Source organism: Myodes glareolus, chromosome X, assembly GCF_982192425.1.
Source record: "Myodes glareolus chromosome X, mMyoGla1.1, whole genome shotgun sequence".
Lineage (NCBI taxonomy): Eukaryota > Metazoa > Chordata > Mammalia > Rodentia > Cricetidae > Myodes > Myodes glareolus.
Window position 1 is genome coordinate 29,367,832 of NC_142053.1, and position 18,529 is coordinate 29,386,360.

The 18,529-nt window shown below is 42.7% G+C and overlaps 1 protein-coding gene across 1 annotated transcript; it reads left to right on the plus strand.

Moving 5' to 3' along the window:
- Window positions 1-5,816: 5,816 nt before the first annotated feature.
- Window positions 5,817-8,453, plus strand: LOC148117247 (pituitary homeobox 1-like). The gene is made up of 3 exons (XM_087902999.1): window positions 5,817-6,268; window positions 7,228-7,273; window positions 8,223-8,453. The coding sequence occupies exons 1-3, from the start codon at window positions 5,856-5,858 to the stop codon at window positions 8,277-8,279; spliced, it is 516 nt and encodes a 171-aa protein (XP_087759125.1). The 5' UTR covers window positions 5,817-5,855; the 3' UTR covers window positions 8,280-8,453.
- The last annotated feature ends 10,076 nt before the right edge of the window (window positions 8,454-18,529 follow it).

Genomic DNA, 18,529 nt, shown 5'->3' on the forward strand with positions numbered 1-18,529 from the left:
ATATCAAGACTCAGAAGTGTGATGTCAGAAGCATGAAATGAGCCAAGGAGTGGGGAATGAGGTCTGCGTACAGCCCTAGCTCAGGCCATGAGCATGTGCATAACCCACATACATAAGGACTAGGACCATTAGAAGTATTAGGGAAATATTCTCCCAGCTCTGGAGTCACACGGTGAAAGCATGAAGTCCCGGGGCTTCTGGACTGACCGCAGGTTTCCTGTGCTCCTGGCTGCTTCCACTTTCCCTTATGTTCCATAGCTACTGCTACTGTGAAAGGGGCCTCTCTTCCTAAGAGTGTTTGTTCTCATGCTCTTTCCGGTCATCCACGAACAGTTCATCATACAGAAAGTCAACACATTGCCGGGCACGGGTGGTGCATGCCTTTAATCAGAGCACTCAGGAGGGAGAAGAAGGTGGGTCTCTGTGAGTTCGAGGCCAACCTGGTCCACAAGACCTAGTTCTATGACAGGCACCAAAAGCTACATAGAAAGCCTGTCTCAAAAATCCAAAAAGAAAGAGAAAGAAAACAGAAAATGAGCACACCCACTGGCACGGGGAGGTAATGACGCCCATGGTCCCAGAGTGGGTGATGGGAAGCCAAAAGCTGCAGATTTAAAAAAGGAAAGAACATTGGGCTATCCCCAGAGAAATGTAATATCTGGGAGTTCATTGGGGCATCTGCCATCATCCTGGCTATGACCACAAAGTACCTCCATGTCCTCTTTCATGCTCAGACTGACATCCAAGTGTCAACTGTCACTTAACCTGTGCTGACTGCATGGTTTGCATGTGGAGAACAAAGCGTTTGCCTCTGCAAAGCATGTCCTTTGGTCCTCAGCAATTGTCATGTGGGTCTAGGGGTTTGGCCTTAGTAGGGTCTGCCCCTCTTGACATGTCTGATTCTGGTGGCAGCATGTCTGTTACAGGCACCAAATATATTTACTATCACTAGATGAAGGGACTAGATGAAGGGACTGCCTTTCTGTGACGAGGACTTGATGCTTCCATGGGCGAGAAGAAAGCCTATGTAATCTAACAATGCTGTTCAGTGAAGACTGAGAGGGATCTGGTCTCTGACCAATCCAACTGTATACGGAATTTAAGTGCAATTCTAATTTTCATAGATAAAGTCAAGCCTAATATTTGATACTTCTATAAGAAATAGTCAACAATGTGAGGAATGATGTCACATACCTAAAATCCCAGCATGAAGAAAGCGATTGCAACAATATCACCACATATTTGAGGCTCTCCAGGACAATGTAGTAAATTCCAGGTCAGAAAAGACTCCATAATGAGATCTTATCTTTTCTCAAACAAACAAACAAACAGACAAACAGAATTTAAAAATCTATGTGGAATACAAATGATTTCCATACAGATAAGCTACAGTCTTGACTGCTGTGCTGGCTGGTTTTATGTCAGCTTGGCACAAGCTAGGGTCATTTTGGAAAAGGAAACTTGAACTGAGACAGTACTGCCACCAGATTGACCTATAGTGTATTTTCTTTCTTTTTTAACAAAATAAAATATGCTAGAAATTTATCACATCCAAGTTGGACAAGGCAAGTTAACAGAAGGAAAAGAGCCTAGGAATCAGAGACACATGTGTTCTCACACTCAGGAGTCCCATAAAAACACTAAACTGAAAGCTATAGTTCATATGTAGAGGATTAGGGGAGACCCGTGCAGGCCCTGTGCTTGCTGTCACAGTCTCTGAGAATTCCTATGAGCTTTGCTCAGTCCACTTAGAGGGACTTGTTATCCTGGTGTCCTCCATCCCCTCTGGTTCTTACACTCCTCCTACCTCCTCTTCCACGGGGTTCCCTGAACTCTGATGTGAGGGATTTGGGGGAGACATCCCATTTAGTGCTGAGTACGAGGCACAATGAATTGTTAAAGTCACTTTAATTGGGCTATTTACAGTAATACAGAAGTCAGCAGCTTCCAGGCTGACAAAAGCTCTGAAAGTATTATCTTAGTGCTGAGACTGTCATTCAGGTAAGGTACTCTGATTCAGAGCAATGACTGCAACTCTGAAGTGCATGTGTGGACCCCAGCATGGTGTTTCATACATCCAGCAATACCCACACTGCATGAGCTCTGTGTCCAACACCATACGACCTGAGCTGTGTTCCATTAGGGCACTTCCGGTTGCAGGCTGACTCCGAAAACTCGGGTGTTACCTGAGCAGGGGTCCTGCAATGGAATTGACTGAGTTTCAATGCTTCCTCTGCCCCGTCCCTCTACCTGGCTGCACTAGGTATGAGCACTGCCAGGAACTATGCCAGGATGTCATCTCTTTGACACACTTGGTACAGTTGCTTTTGTGGCCTACTACATGTTTTATTATATATTGAAAATGAGGATGCCAAACTCAGTTGAAACTATTAAGTGCCTCTCCAGAGCACAACCCAAGGACAAACATCATAAGGTGTAATAAGGTGCACCAACAGGGCTGAATCCGTAGGCCCACCCTCCACCACTTCTGAATGAAAGGAGGTTCAAGGAAGAAAAGGTCCAAGCCAGAAGACAGAAGCTAATATAAAATCTACCCCAGGTGGTGAGTTACTAGGCTCTGTGGAAGAAATCAAGAGGTTTGAGGATGTGCTTTCCAGGGGAAGGAAACCGTAGTTGCTGGTACACTGGTTTGTGAAGCCGAAGTAAAAGGATGCCAAAATTCTGCAAGTAATTAATGAACCTGGACAGTCTCCCTGTCCTGTGCCATTGATGTTATCCCCGTTCATGGTTATGGAAGCTGTGAATGAAGCATTTCATCCAGGGTCCCAAGATATGCACAGCTCAGGCTTTGGGATTTAGCTTCCTACTAGACAGAGCTGGCACTGCCCATCCCATTTTCTTTTTCTTATGCTGCTTCTTTCTTAGCAGTCTACACTCTTCTTCCTCTGAAGTTATAATCCAGAGGTCTCCTAGAAAGTGCTTGGTAGTCAGTGAGAGGGGAAACTGTTCTGAAGCCCAAGTACAAATGTCAAGTATCATCCTTGACTCCTTGTCATCAGAAAGACCCCAACTTCTTGCACTGGCATTCTGCAGACTCGGAGTCTCTGTCTCTTCATCTATACTGCCAGACCAACAAACAGTCAAGCCATCAACTAATATAAACATCAAAATAAGGCATATGACACGTTTTCAGAAAAATAATCGGTGCCTGAATTAACCAGCATGGGAAATGGGGAAGGTTCAGTAGCCCTCTTCCTAACAAATTATCTAGGGTTTTCTCTGTCCTTGAAAGTTTTGCACCTCAGAATTAAAGATTAAGTTCATTTTGTAGATTTATTTTAGTTTTTATGTGTGTGTGTGTGTGTGTGTGTGTGTGTGTGTGTTTGAGTATTCATGTGTATGTATTTGTACATGTGTGTGGGTGTCTTCAGAGTCCAGGCAAGGACACTGGATTCCCGGAGCTAGAGCTAAAGGTGGTAGTGAGCTAGCATATATGGGCTCTGGGAACCGAAGTCTGGTCCTCTGCTAGAGCAGCAAGGGCTCTTGATCACGGAAGCACCTATCTATCCAGTCCCCCATTGTGTGTTTTTAGCAAAAGTTTTGTGTAAGCGATTTAAAGACTTCCATCTTTGCACTTACTCTAAAGCAAGCTTTTTCAAGACTCTAATGATTCACAGAGAATCACAAGATAAAATAAGATCAAATCATTCAAAGACATCGGCAGCTAAGCACTGGGCTGAGTTCTGGGAGTCCTCATGAAGAAGGGCGAGGGATTGTATGAGCCAGAGGGGTCAAGGTCATGACAGAAGAACCACAGGCACAGCTGATCTAAGCTCGTGGGACCACATGGGCTCTGGACCAACAGTTAGGGAGCTGGCATGGACCCGACCTAGGCCCTCTGCATGTGTGTGACAATTGTGTAGCTTTCTCTGTTTGTAAAGTCCTGGCTGTGAGATCAGGACCTGTCCCTGGTGCTTAGTTTACATTTTGGACCCTAGTCCCCATGCTGGATTACCTTAACCAGCCTTTATACAAGGGAACGAGCTTGGTCCTCCCTCAACTTGATGTGTCCTGCTATGTTCAAGTCCATGGTAGGCCTGCCCCTTTCTGGATGGAGACCAAGGAGCAGTGGGTAGAAGGGAAGGGGGATAGATGGGAGTCGGGGAAAGGGAGAGGATGAGAGGAGGAGAAGGAAGGGTAACTGTGGGCTAGAGAAATGGCTCAGACGTTGAGATCACTGGCTGCTCTTCCAGAGGTCCTGAGTTCAATTCCCAGCAACCACATGGTGGCTCACAACCATCTATGATGAAATCTGGTGCCCTCTTCTGGTGTGCAGGCAGAATGCTATATAAATAATAAATCCTTTATAAAAAGAGGTTTTAGCCTCTTCCCCTGTATAAAGTACTGCATTATTCTACAATAAAGATATTATTGCTTAAAAAATAAAAAGAGAAAAAAATTAAATGATTCCTTATTCAATAACTGTAAACAGATTTAGTCATTCATTTTATTTCTATATTGTGTGTATGGTGTTAATGTATATAAGTGCTGATTCCAAAAATTCCAAGAGCAAGGAAAACCCTAAAGAATCTGTCAGGACGAGGGTTACTTAACCTCCCCAACATCCAACCTTGGATAACTCAGACACCTACTCTTTTGCTGATAATGTGTCACATGCTGTATGATCTAGGCCAAATCTTATTCTAAATGTTGCCTGAATATTTATATATTTACCTTCAGTCCAACAGGAGTAAGGAACCACATCAACACCCTCAGAGATAAGATCTGATGCAAATGTTACACGTAAAATTTAACAGAAATTATTAAAAATCTGACATAATTATTATCAGTATTACTATTATTTTGGCTTTTTGAGACATGGTTTCTCTGTGTTACTGTCCTACAAGTCCTGGAACTAGCTCTTTTTTTCTTTGTTTGGTTTGTTCCAGACAGGTTTTCTCTGTGGCTTTGGAGCCTGTCCTGGAACTAGCTCTTTTAGACCAGGCTTGCCTAGAGCTCACAGAGATCTGCCTGCCTCAGGCTTCCGAGTGCTGGGATTAAAGGTGTGCCACTATTGCCCGTCAATGTAATTACTTCCTAAGCAGATCATTTTTCTTTAGGAGGAGCATACCATTTGTTTGCTTTTCGAAAGTGTCATTAGCTAGCATTCTATTCAAACCCAGTCCTAAAATCTTGATGTTGTACTTGAAAAGCAATGGCAGGCTAGCATTCAGTATGCTAACAGGCGTTCCTGAACTAGTGGCCTCTAAAGCTGACCATGTCCACTTGGTTCTAAACCCATTCTCTGAGCTGCTAGTCCTGGGTGGAGGGTGGGGGTCACAGAAATTCTTACATGTTCACTCGAGGATCCTGGAGTCAAGTGTGTGCCTTTCTCCCATACTCCATTCCAAATTATCTAGCACTTCCACACAATCCACCTGTTAACTCCTCCTTACAAGCTAGAAGGAACGGGCACCATGCAGACAAGCATTAAAGCTCATTCTGGAAGAATGGCCTAGGAGAAAGATTTAACTCCATGCTACGTTTCCACATCCCCGTTCAGTCTCCCTCAGGTCCTCCTCGTTTGGGCCACACCCATCCTTTGTGCACCGAAACAGACAGCACCGACCTCAGCAAGTGGGCAGAAGGGCCAGCGCAACCAGTCAGGCAGCAGTGAGTGGAGGGTGCACAATTCAACAGCTCCTGCATGCAAGCAAGCGCCTGGACGTCGAGCATGAAGAACTGGGCAGCATGCTCGGACCTGAGCATTGACACATTGACGTCACCCTTTCCTCAGTCCTCTCATTGTTTTGTCTGTAGCAGTGCCGAGATTCTAGAACTCGAGGTCACTCATTTTCGGGACCCCAGTCTGTCTGTGGCTCACAGTTGGAGTCATGGCCAAGAAGCTTTATTATGAGTTTCAACTTAATACTACGCAAGATTATGGGGATGAAATAGTGTATGAGGACGGGGTTGTGGCCTCCTCCTCAGCCGCAGCCAAGGAAGCAGTTGGTGGCCATTTTGGATGTCGCATAGGTCTCCCATATATCAGACTCTATGACAGCATCCAGGGCCAGGATAGCGAGAGGGACTCTGAGGAAAGTGATGCCAACGTGGGAGAAAGCAGTGGCCACCCGGAATGTTCTTTGGAGCTTGACCCAGAAGATCTGAACACCTCAGTGGCTGGTGTGGCAAGGATTCCTCAGAGGCACCAGGGTCCTCAAAACCATTTCCATTTCACAGGGCGCCAGATCCAGAAAATGGAACAAGTCTTTAAAAAATCCCAGTGCCCAGATTTGGCTGCCAGGTACGTGGCTTGGACCAAGAGCTCCTCACCATCCCTGGCCTCTGGCTCATGTTGAGGTGTCCTTTTTCGCTTCAAGGCCCTATATTCCCTATCGCCCATCTCCAAGTCACAGGGGTCTTCTCCTTTGGTGGTGGGTACCGGAGGGCGCCCTGTGTGGGGGCTGAGCTCAGTAACAACATGTAGTGTTGGCGTGAAGCAAGTGTCCCTAGTCCACACCTCTCATTCCGAGTCATATTTTAATTTCTGTGAAATATAGAGACCAGAGTTTAATGGGCCCAAACAATCTATTAGCATCAAGTTCATGAGTGCTAGGGGTTTATACTGTGTTTGGTGACCTCCCCACCAGTAGTCTCCTCATCTTCAGGGACTGTGTACCTAACCATCAATTCCTTTTGGGTTCTCTTTCCCCTCGCCAGTGATCTTTTCTTTTCTTTTCTTTTCTTTTCTTTTCTTTTTTTCTTTTCTTTTCTTTTCTCTTCATTTCGTTTGTTTTGTTTCTTTCTTTCTTTTTCCTTTCTTTCTTTCTTTCCTTTTTTGGTTTTTTCGAGACAGGGTTTCTCTTTACCTTTTGGAGCCTATCCTGGAACTAGTTCTTGAAGACCAGCTGGCCTGGAACTCACAGACATCTGCCTGCCTCTGCCTCCTGAGTGCTGGGATTAAAGGCCTGTGCCACCACTGCCCGGCCCCAAGTGCTGTTTTTAAATTAGCATTCTTTGCTCTGCAAGAGTTTGACATTTATTTTTAATTTTTGAAAGCTTGTTAAAATTATTTGTCTCTATCATTTAGAAACTTTTGCAGGAAATTAAGACATATCAAAAGTAAGACTGCCTCTGAGAATGAAAGTTAATACCGAGTGTGAGGGTAAAGGATGGTGATATTGTAAAAGGCATAAAATTCATATATGACATTGTATTGCATGTAAAGCAGAATGATAAACATCCGTGGTTGTCTTTACACAGGGAAGAACTTGCGAGAGCTCTGAACGTGCCTGAAGACAAACTGAAGGTCAGTGAATCCAAAAACAGCAATTGGACAGACAATTTATGGCCTTCTTTAGGGTTAGCTAGCCTTAACCTAGGCACATTTAAATGAATGGATTTCATTTTTCCCTCTTTGAATGATTGATTTTTGGCACAGGCTTTCTCTATGTAACCCTTGCTGTCCTAGAACTCGGGGTTCTTTTGCCTCCAGTCCCCCAAGTGCTGAGATTACAGCACCTGACAAACTGAGCTGTATTAACTCTATTTTGGCATAAATTGAAACAACACTACATAAAAGGGCCATCCTCTCTAGGTGGACAACCTTCATAACATATGTTGTTCACTGTGATGCAATTCTTGACCCTCAGCTGGCCAGACACTTGGCCTCCTACTGAAATACTCCTTGCCCCTCTAACTCTTTGATTGTTCATGTCTTTCTGTTTGGTGTCTGGAATATCAGGTTAAAGTACTACACTGCATAAAGAAAGAAATGATCATATCTTGGGACGATGGTAATACATAGTGGCATCCCTTAATGTTAATTTTTCTGGCATTCTGTGTTGTGTCTAGTCAAACACATTACCAACAGTTATATAAGGATTGAGTGGAGGTAAGGACTGAAAGGTATGGAAGAACAACACTTAAAACACAAAGATTAATATTGTGCATGGCAGGATTCTGGAAGTCTCGCTGAAGCATGGATAGTACTCTTCATCCTGATGCTAAAGAACTTTGTATAACATGAAAGAATAAGCTGGTCAGATTTACCATGGGTGGAAGTCCCTACTGAAGTGTTTATAGTGCAGGAAAAAGACAAAATCATGGCCCTATTTGCAGAGGTTGACACACAGCCGGGGCTTGCTTTTGTGAGCTGAGTAGGAAGTTCCATGTTAGATGCCTTAAAGTGACTTTTTTCTCTTGGCTCTGAGGGTGGAAGCCAATGCTAAAACAATCTTGTCTCCCTCTGATTTTAGGTGTGGTTTACCAACCAAAGAGCCAAAGAAAGGAAGAAGAAAACACTCGTCCGGTAGAAAACACACCTCCAGTTGAAGACATCATTATACTTAGAGACATAGAAGAAGATTCTTCCTAGAAAGGCATCATCCTTCGTTCAGGAGCCAAATGGCTAATTGGTGACACATGTGCCCATTGTTAAGCTTAACTAATATTGAACACTCTTGTTAACAATAAAAACATAACCTCCACATGCTTTCTGGTATTTTGTAGGCTATGAGGTACACTTTTCAGGAAATTCCATTTAAACAGAATGACAAAGTCTAGTTTCATGGGGTATCATTTCTAAGTCATGAGTGTTGCTTGCATAGATGATTATTCCCAATATGTGGTGATTGGGAGACAATGGGTCACATAAGCCTTCTTGATTCAGGCTCACTTCATCCTTTGAGCAAGAGATTCAGAAGTAATCCTGTAAACAAGAAATCTAAGGAGAAGCTGGCACAGATGATATTGATGGTTTGAATGCATTTTACTTGGGAGATTGTACCTTTTTTTTCCTCATAATGAAAATAGATTTTTTTTTGTCATATCCTGATTATGGTTTCCCTTCCCACTACTCCTCCCAGTTCCTCCCCACTTACCCTCCCATCTGGATACATTCCCCTTTCTGTCCCTCTTCGAAAAAGAAAAAGCACAGGTGGGTGGACAACGCCCACAGGCCAGCCTGGACCGGCTGAAGACATTAATGGGCAGAGAGGGTCACTGTGATGAGCAAATGTGTGGTGGAGAGCCATGCTGCTGCTGGGGCCATACAGATCTGGATGACCTAGGCTGCCACAGCTGTCATGGTGACATCTGAGCCAGAGACGATGCACAAGGCCATGTCTGGATCTATGGTCCTGGTGCAGCTGAGATTTGTGCTGATGTCTCTGGTCTATGTTACCATAGAAGGTCATGCATGATGAAAGCCAAGGGTCGTGCTGAGCCAGTCCTGCCCTTCACTAGCCTTGGCAAAGTTGGCCCTGAATCATGCTAGACACTGTGGCAAGAGAACTGACCCTGACACTCACGGCCGAGCTGGTCCCAGTGGCCCAGACATAGAGGACTGGTCCCTGCACTCAGGAGAGATGGCCCCACCCCTCAACACAGACATGCAACCGCTGGCCCTGATGGAATTGGTGTAGGAGAGCTGGCCCACTGATCACCTGAGGGGGCGGCTTGAGGACCAATACTGACCAGGTTACCTACCTCCCAGGGCAATATCAGGGCTTTGAGTTGGCCCACTATAGCATCTACCCATCTAGGACCTGCTGGCACATGTGAAGGGACTGGTTCTGCAGGATCTCCCCGACTTGGGGCAGCTGCGGGATAGTGGAGAGGAGTTTCTGTCAGGATCCAGATACCAGAGACCTTTAACCAGACCGACGACTCATCAAAGTGAACGTTTTCAGGCGGATCTGATTGGACAAAACGGTATACTGCATGTCAGACCACGGGTCCCAAGGCCACTAAAATAATTGGAGCAGCACGAAAGACAGAGGAGTGAAGTGGGGATTTTTGTTTGTTTGTTTGTTTTGTTGCTTGGTTTGGTGTTTTTTTAAATTTTCTTTTCCGGGAGGGACACCACAGGGGAAAAGTGAGGATATAGAGGGACTGGGAAATGAGGAGAAATGGGATGCATGTTGTGAAGTTCCCAAAGAATCAATAAAGCAATTGCATATATCATATATTATATGTAGAATGTATACAACCGTATAGTCTTCTAAGGAGTAATAATAAAAGAAAATATAATAAGGAAAATAGAAGCTAACACATTAAAATTGAACACAATGTTGTGGGTCTGGGATCACTCAGAGATTCACCCTGACCATGAATCAATTTTAATAAGAAGAGGCTTGATCAAATAAATAACAGTGCTGTATGCTCATGACTCCAGGACTTAAACTGAGAGCTCTCCCTAGATTTGGTCCCTGGACCGAGTGATCCAAGGCTTATAGAGACAAAAATACAAGATTACAATATATTGTACTGCAAGTAGACAGGGTCTAATTGTAACATGTATGTCTTGCAGTTGCAAAATCTTAGGGAGTTGAATGAAGCCAATCGCTCAGTTTCTTGACTGTTCTGCTTTGCCTTCCTTTCCCTGTCATAAAGTCAGGCAGATCACCAAACACTAGATGGAGAGGAATTTTTGTTCATTTTTTAAAGCATGATTAGGTCTAGAGTCATAAGTCAAATCCAGAGGGGGCTTTTTAGAAAAGTAGACCAGCATAAAATAATATTCCAGTATTATTAATATCTTAACAATATTCAGATCCCTGTAAATGGAATCCAGTAGCCAGAGGGAGACCTGGTTATCAAGGTAGCCAGGGCAGACAGGTAGGGCATCATCTCCTGTGGCAGTAACCTCAGGGATAGTCCTTCCTTGCTGGATCTTCCCTTCATCTCTCCCATCACCACGAGGGTATGGGTTCCCCCAAAGGGCCTCACTTCTGCAGGCACCCAGGAGTCAATCTACAACTGCAGTGGACCAGTGATTTCCTATTTTGATTTCCCTACGTGCAGACATCCAATTTGACCAACACCGTTTGTTGAAGAGGCTATCATTTATCCAGACTGTATTTCTGGCCTCTTTATCAAAAACAATAGGTGTGTGGATTTAGAGACAGGAAATTTAGTCAAAACTCTAGAGACACACCAGGAATTAGGTCTTACATAAATAAAGAGTAATTTAATGACTAAATAGATAAATAAATGGCAGCTGGCTTGTGAGATTTTACCCCAGAGGCTGACCTCTGCTTTCGCATGAATGTATAAAACCCATACACATCGGTGAACACATATACACAGAAAAATGCTTTATTATTTCTGTCTTCATCCATTCTTCTATCAGTAGTGAGCTTTTCAGTTTTCATGAGTTTGTAAGCTTTCTGTTGTTTCTGTTGTTGGTATCCATATTTAATCCGGGAGTTCAGATAAAATCCAGGGAGTAATTTCAAGTTCCTTGTATCTGTTGATACTCTGTGTTCAAATATGTGATTAGTATCTGAGACAGTTCCACTAGGTTCTCCCCAAAGAAGGTATATCCTCACAAAATAAAGTACATCCTTTGGTGTTTGGGTGAAATGTTCTGTAAATATCTATAAAGTCCATTTGGATTATGGTGTCAGTTAGCACCAGCATTTCTCCATTTAGTTTTTGTCTGTATGATCTGTCTATTGATGAGACTGAGATATCAAAGTCTCCCACTGTCAGGGTGTGAGGATAAATAAGTGATTTAAGCTGTAGTAGTGTTTCTTTGACCAACGTGGATGTCTTTGTGTTTGGTACTTGGTTGTTGAGAATTCAATGTCCTATAGATGAATTTATCTTTTAATGAGTATTTAGTGTTCTTCTTTGTGTCCTCTGATTAGTTTTGATTGTCATCCTTGATGTTGAGATATGTTTCTCAGATGTGTCATGAGGACAAATCCTGTTTTCACATTTGTTTTGTTAGTCCGTGTCTTTTTATTGAGGACTTGAGACCATCGATATTGAGAAATACATGTGAGCAGTCCTCTTATTTTTTTGGTGGTGGTGATGGTGATGGCGGCAATGTTGGTGGTGGTGGAGTATGTGTGTTTACACTGTATTGATTTGCTTTCCTGAGATTCCCTGTGTTTTCTTGTGTGTGGCTTAACTCCTTGTGGTTGGACTTTTCCTTCTAGGTCCTTCTGTGGGCATAGATTATGTATAAGAAAACTTAATTTTGTTTTCTACATTCAATATCTTTCTATCTTTTGTAATTTAAAATTTTACTGAGTATGGTAGTCTGGCATGTGTGGTCTCTCAGAGTTTGTAGCACATCTGTCCATGCCCTTTCGGGTTCTAGAATCTCCATTGAGAAGTCGGGTATAATTCTCATAGGTTTGCTCTTAAATGTTACTTAGTCTTTTCCCTTTGTAGCATTTTATATTGTACTTTTGGTTTGTAAGCTCTTTCAGTTGATTGTTATGTGTGCTGAGGGGTTTCTCTTTTGTGGTCTTTTCTGGTCCAGTCTATTTGGTGTTCTGTATGCTTCTTGTACCTTTATAGGCATCTCCTTCTTTAGGTTGGGAAATTTTTCTTCTATGATTTTATTGAGAATATTTTCTGAGCCTTTGACATGGGTTTCTTTTCCTTCCTCTATTCCTATTATTCTTAGATTTGGTCTTTTCATACTATTCCAGATTTCCAGGGTTTTCTTTTGTGCCAGAATTTTTTAAATATGCTTTTCATATTTTAAGTGCATTTTCATATTATTAAAAACAATCTCTTTCATTTGACATATCAATCTCAGTCCGTGTGCTTCAGCTATGTTGCTGAATACTCAGGGCCTGCTCAGTTAAGATTTTTCAGTTCTAGAGGAGATATATTTCGTTCTTGTTGTTACTGCATTTTAACACTGATGTCTAGGCTCCTGAGACTGTAATGCTAGGTCCTGGTATGTGGTCTTATTTTTCTTGAGTGGGTATTTTATTCCTTGATTTCTGTTGCCCTCTCTGGTTCTTAGGAGAATGAGGTGGATCTCTGTTTTCTTGTAGGAAATTTTTCTGCATTCCTGATCTGTGTGGCCACTAGGGGCTCCAGGTAAAATGTCTGATATACATAAAAAAATAGGGTACATTGAGTAGGGTACAGTTGTATTACATCAGAAAGATACCTCTTTGTGTTTTGGCGGCTGTCAGTCAGGGAGAGGACAGTGTGGTCTATTGTAATGTACAAGAAGCACTCAATACACTGTTACCAGGAAAATGTAAGTGGAAGAGGAAGAAAGGGAACTGTGTTTAATCTAGTTTCAAAATGGTGATGTATTTATTTCATGCATGTAAAGCTTCACAAAATACTCCAATGCTTAGGGCTAACAAAATGACAAGATGTGTAAATATGTTTGCTGTTAACCCTGAAAATAGCTGTTAAATCCGTGGGACACTCATGGAACCATTTCCTGGGCAGGCAATCATGGAATGTATATAGAATCTAGATATTTATTGCTTTTGTTGAGCTATATATTTTTCTCCACTCCTCTTGCTTCCTCTCCCCTCCCTTTTTAACCTCTCCCATGATTCCCATGCTCCCAGTCTACACAGGAGATCTTGTCTCTTTCTACTTCCCATGTAGATTAGATCCATGTATGTCTCTCTTAGTTAAGCATGGGCCTGAGTAAGTGAGTCAGCATGCAGTATTCTTTCATGGTTTTTGTTTTACATTTTTGCTTAGTTTTGTGCTCTGACTACTTTCCAAGATGGACTGTAACCTGCAAGTTGAAATAAACACCCCTCCAAAACAATGAAAAAATCAGATCATGTCTGAAACATGAACGGATAGATCTCAAAAGAAGAGGAAATAGCTAAGGAATGTCTTTAAAATGTTCATCATCCCTAACAATTAAGCAATTGCAAATCAAAACAACTTACCTCATCTTACCTCAGTCAGAAAGGCATAGATATTACTACAAAGGCAATTTCTTTAAAAGGGGTTTATTTGTGTGTTTACAGTGTCAGAGTTCATGACCATCATGGCAGGGACTATGGCTGCAGGCAGGCAGACATGGTACTGTAGCAGTCTCTGAGAGCTTATACCTTGATCCATAAGCATGAAGCAAAATAGAGCTAACTAAAATGGTGTGGGTTTTTAAACCTCAGTAGTTGACCCCTGGGATACACTTCCAACAAGGCCACACCTTCTATTCCTTACCAAACAGTTCCACCAACTGGCAATCAAGCATCCAAATAAATGAGCCTATGGGGCCATTCTCATTCAAACACCATATATCTATATCTATATCTCATTTTGTCAGTGAGTGAACTCTTGTATACACCTACCTCTTAGGTCAGCTTGGTTAATAATGTTGTTTGGTTTGTCTGCTTCTTTGCAATCTTCTTAATAGATATTGTATTATTGAAGTAAGAATTGAAATTCCAAACTTCTATTCTAAAATTACATTCTTTTCAATTTTGTAAGATTGTTACATGTGACTTGGCATGGTGCTGTTCATTGCAATACATTTATGATTGCTACCCTAATATAGAAGTCAGGAATGACAAATCGATATTATTTTTTATTTTTTATGTCCTATCTTCATCATTTTTCACTTATTTATTTATTTATTTATTAAAAATTTCCACCTCCTCCCCGCCTCCCTTATCCGTCCCCTCCCCACCTCCCCCTCCCTCTCTAGTCCTAAGAGCAGTCAGGGTTCCCTGCCCTGTGGGAAGTCCAAGGTCCTCCCCCGTCTATCCAGGTCTATATATTTGAGCATCCAAACAAACCAGGCTCCCACAGAGTCAGTCCATGCAGTAGAATCAAAACCCAGTGTCATTGTCCTTGGCTTCCCAGTCAGCCTTCATTGTCAGCCACATTCAGAGTGTTCAGTTTGATCACATGCTCCATCACTCCCAGTCCAGCTGGCCTTGGTAAGCTCCCATTAGATCAGTCCCACCATCTCAGTGGGTGGACCCATCACTCGTGGCCCTGAATTCCTAGCCATAATTAAAGGACATTGAGCCTATAATTCGTGATCCTTGAGAAGCTAAATAAGAAGGTGAACCCAAAGAAAATCACATAGCTATCCTCCTGGATATTGGAAGTAGAGAAGATTGCCAGACAAAAGTTGGGTGCATGAGGGTGGGGGGTGGATGTAAGGGGAGATGGATAGAGGGAAGGGAGAAGGGGGGATTCGGGAGAGCTTAGGGGAATGTGATGGGTGGGATGGAGGATGGGTAGATATAGAAGCAGGGAAGTAAATATCTTAATTAAGGGAGCCATTTTAGGGTTTGCAAGAGACTTGAATATAGAGGGGTTCCCAGGTCCAAGGAGAGGTCTCCAGATTGTTCCTTGGGCAGCAGAGGAAAGGGTGCCTGAACTGGCCTTGTCCCATAGCCACACTGATGAATATCTTCCATATCACCATAGAACCTTCATCTGACGATGGATGGAGATAGAGACAGAGACCCACCCTGGAGCACTGGCCTGAGCTCCCAAGGTCCAAATGAGGAGCAGAAGGAGAGAGAACATGAACAAATTGATATTATAAAGTAATTGTTCTGAATCTGTGGGTCACAATTCCTTTGGGATCACATCCCGGATATCCTACATATCAGTTATTTATATTACAAATCATAACAGTAGGAGAATTATACTTATGAAATAGCAATAAAGTAATTTTATGATTGGGGATCATGTCAACATGAGGAACTGTATTAAAGGTTCACAGCATTAGGAAGATTGAGAACCTCTGCTACGAAGGATAAACTAATAAACTTGATTAGGAAATTCTCAGTTACACACAGTAACATTTAGGTAAAGGGGCACGGTTTCTAATAAAACTCAAGGCTGAAGATGACAGTGATTCGACCTGTTAGAACCATGGGAGCAAAAATTTTGTACATATAAAAACTGATTATGCTATCCAGGATTGGCAGTGTATGCCTTTAATCTCTCTCAGCACTAAGGAGGCAGAGGCAGGAGGATCACTGTGAATTCGAGGCCAGCCTGGTCTACAGAGCAGGATCAGCTGCATAGAGAAACCCATCTCAAAAAAACAAAAAGAACAAAAAATGTTTCTGTTAAGAATTCTTCACCAGATTTCACTGATCCTGCACGCTGCAAGCCTGCCCTTTTGTCTGTGAGGTTCCTGGTCAGCACGTGACCCTGATTCTGTATCAGAAGACCCATTGGAGAGGTGAGTGTGTTCCCAACCGCTGACAAATGCTCCGGACATAAAGCACAGACACCCTGCAACCTCCTAAACTATCTGGGTATTCAGCAGGGGCTGCTCTCCCCAGCTAATGCCTCCCACTTCCTATCCCAGCCCAGCTTACTCCCAGGCATGCCTTCCCTTCTTCAGGGACATAAGATCCCCCAACTCAGCCTGCTTTGGAGTTGAGGATCTGGGGAAAATGTAGGGAGTGCAAGGGTGCAGGAGTTCCTTTGTTTCACTGAGCCTGCACTCTATGAGCCCGCTCTTTTATCTGCAAGGTTCCTGGCCAGCAAGTGGCCCTGATCCTGTACCAGAAGATCCATCAGAGAGGATCCTGGCCATCAACTGGTCCTGATCCTGTACCAGAACATCCATCAGAGAGCATTTGAAGGAAGAAATGGGCAGGCACCAATGCAAGAATTCCTCCAACAATCTGAAATAGACATTATGAAAGTGATAGAGTCCCTTAAACAAGACGTGAAAAATTCCCTTAAAGAAATGGATGATAAGAATAACAAAAAGTTCGAAGAAATAAATAAGTCCCTAAAAGATACCCTACGAAACCAAGAAATAACAATCAAACAGGTAATGGAAACAGTTCAAGATTAAAAACTGAAATGGAGACAATGAAGGAAACACAAACCGAGGGCCGGCTGGATATGGAAAATCTGGGTAAACGAACGGGGACTACAGAGACAAGCATAATCAACAGTATTCAAGAGACAGTAGAAAGAATTTCAGATGTTGAAGACACTATAGAGACAATAAACGCACTGATCAAAGAAAACAAAAATCCAACAAAATAACATCACAAAACATCCAGGAAATCTGGGACACCATAAAACGACCAAACCTAAGAATAATAGGGGTAGAAAAATGAGAGGAATTACAGCTCAAAGGCCCAAAAAATATATTCAATAAAACTATAGAAGAAAACTTTCCCAACCATAAGTAGGATGATACAGAAGAATTGTCTATATTCTGTCAATCATATTTTAATAGAACGCTGATTGGCCAGGCAGGAAGTATAGGTGGGTCAACCAGACAGGAAGTAGAGGCGGGGCGATGAGAACAGAAATATTCTGGAAAGCAGGAAGCTCCCTCTGCCATTCCTGCCCAGATCACTGAAGAGGCAACATGTGAGCTGCCACGCTGACAAAGGTACTGAGCCGTGTGGCTAACATAGATAACAATAATGGATTAATATAAGTTACAAGGACTAATAAGAAGCCTGACCTAATGGGCCAATCAGTTCATAATCTTATGGAGTCTTCTGTGTGATTTTCTTTGGGACTTGCCGGCTGTGGGGTACCGGGCAGGACAAGAAACCCGAACCAGCCAGTCCCTCATTTTACATATGGCGCCCACATGGATAACTGCATCCACAGAAAGCCTGAGAAAGTTTGGGAAAGAATAGAGTAAAGCACGTTTTCTTGGTAGCAGCAATTTCTCAGGTCTGCTTTGCTTGCTAGAGGCAAGCAAGGCTCTCATCTAAGAGAGGCTTCCTGACTCAGCTTTAGCTGCAAAACCCTACAGCTCATTAAGAGGTCCTGCCACGAAAAATTTAAATGGTGTTGATGAAAAGCTGCACTGTTTTAAAATGCTGGCTTTCTGGGCCGTCCTGCCAGGGCAAACTCTGACTTTTTCAGGCAGGAAGTCCAACTGAGTGTGGTCTGTGAGCAGAATGCCACAGCTTGCTTGCTGGCAAGGACCTTGAAACGCCGTAGAGTTGTGGCAAGAAAAATGGCTGCAGCCGGTACCTCTGCCATGAGGCTGGAAAGCTAAGGAATGGGCTGGGTTCAGTTATCAAAGCCATGACTCTAATATTCTCTTTAATGACTCATGTAGTCAGAAAAAGAGAGATATACAGTAAAGAGAGATTCAAAGATGAAGAAAACCTCTAAATGGTTTACAGTGTGTTAAGAATATATGCAGGCTAAAAGTTAAAGTTCTTAAAGTAAAAAAAAGAGAGAGAAAGAGAGTAGTTGGGTGTGGTGGTCCACACCTTTAAACTCAATGCCTGGGAGGCAGAGACAGACAGATCTCTGTGAGTTCAAGGTGCTGTAGCAAACACCTTTAATCCCAGCCCTTGGGAGGCAGAGACAAGTGGATCTCTGTGAGTTCAAGGCAGCCTGGTCTACAGAATCATTCCAGGACAAAGATATACAGAGAACCTGTCTCTAAAAGTAAAAGTAAAAATATAAGAAATAGAGGTTAAAGTAAAGCCACATAAAGGTGGAAAATACACAGAGAATCTTGATACTATACGCTTTTATGCTCTCTTTGAATTGTTTGAATGCTGAGGAAGGAGCAACAGCTGCTAAAAGACTTTTGCTTATAAATGCTGCTGAACTAACACAAGATAGATATTTTGAAAATACATTGACTTCAAAACTGAAGTCAAAAGGGATGTTACTTTGGAGAAGAGATTTTGCTTTTATTTCTACAGAAAATGAGAGACTGTGGATTCATTTGGAGTTAAGAAAAATCCAGTTTGACCAAGGAAGACCTCCTGAGAAATCTCTGGTAGGAACAGATGGCCCAGATGTCAGAGTTCTACATCCAGAACTGATTCAAGACTGCTGCCTGAAATGATTGAGACTC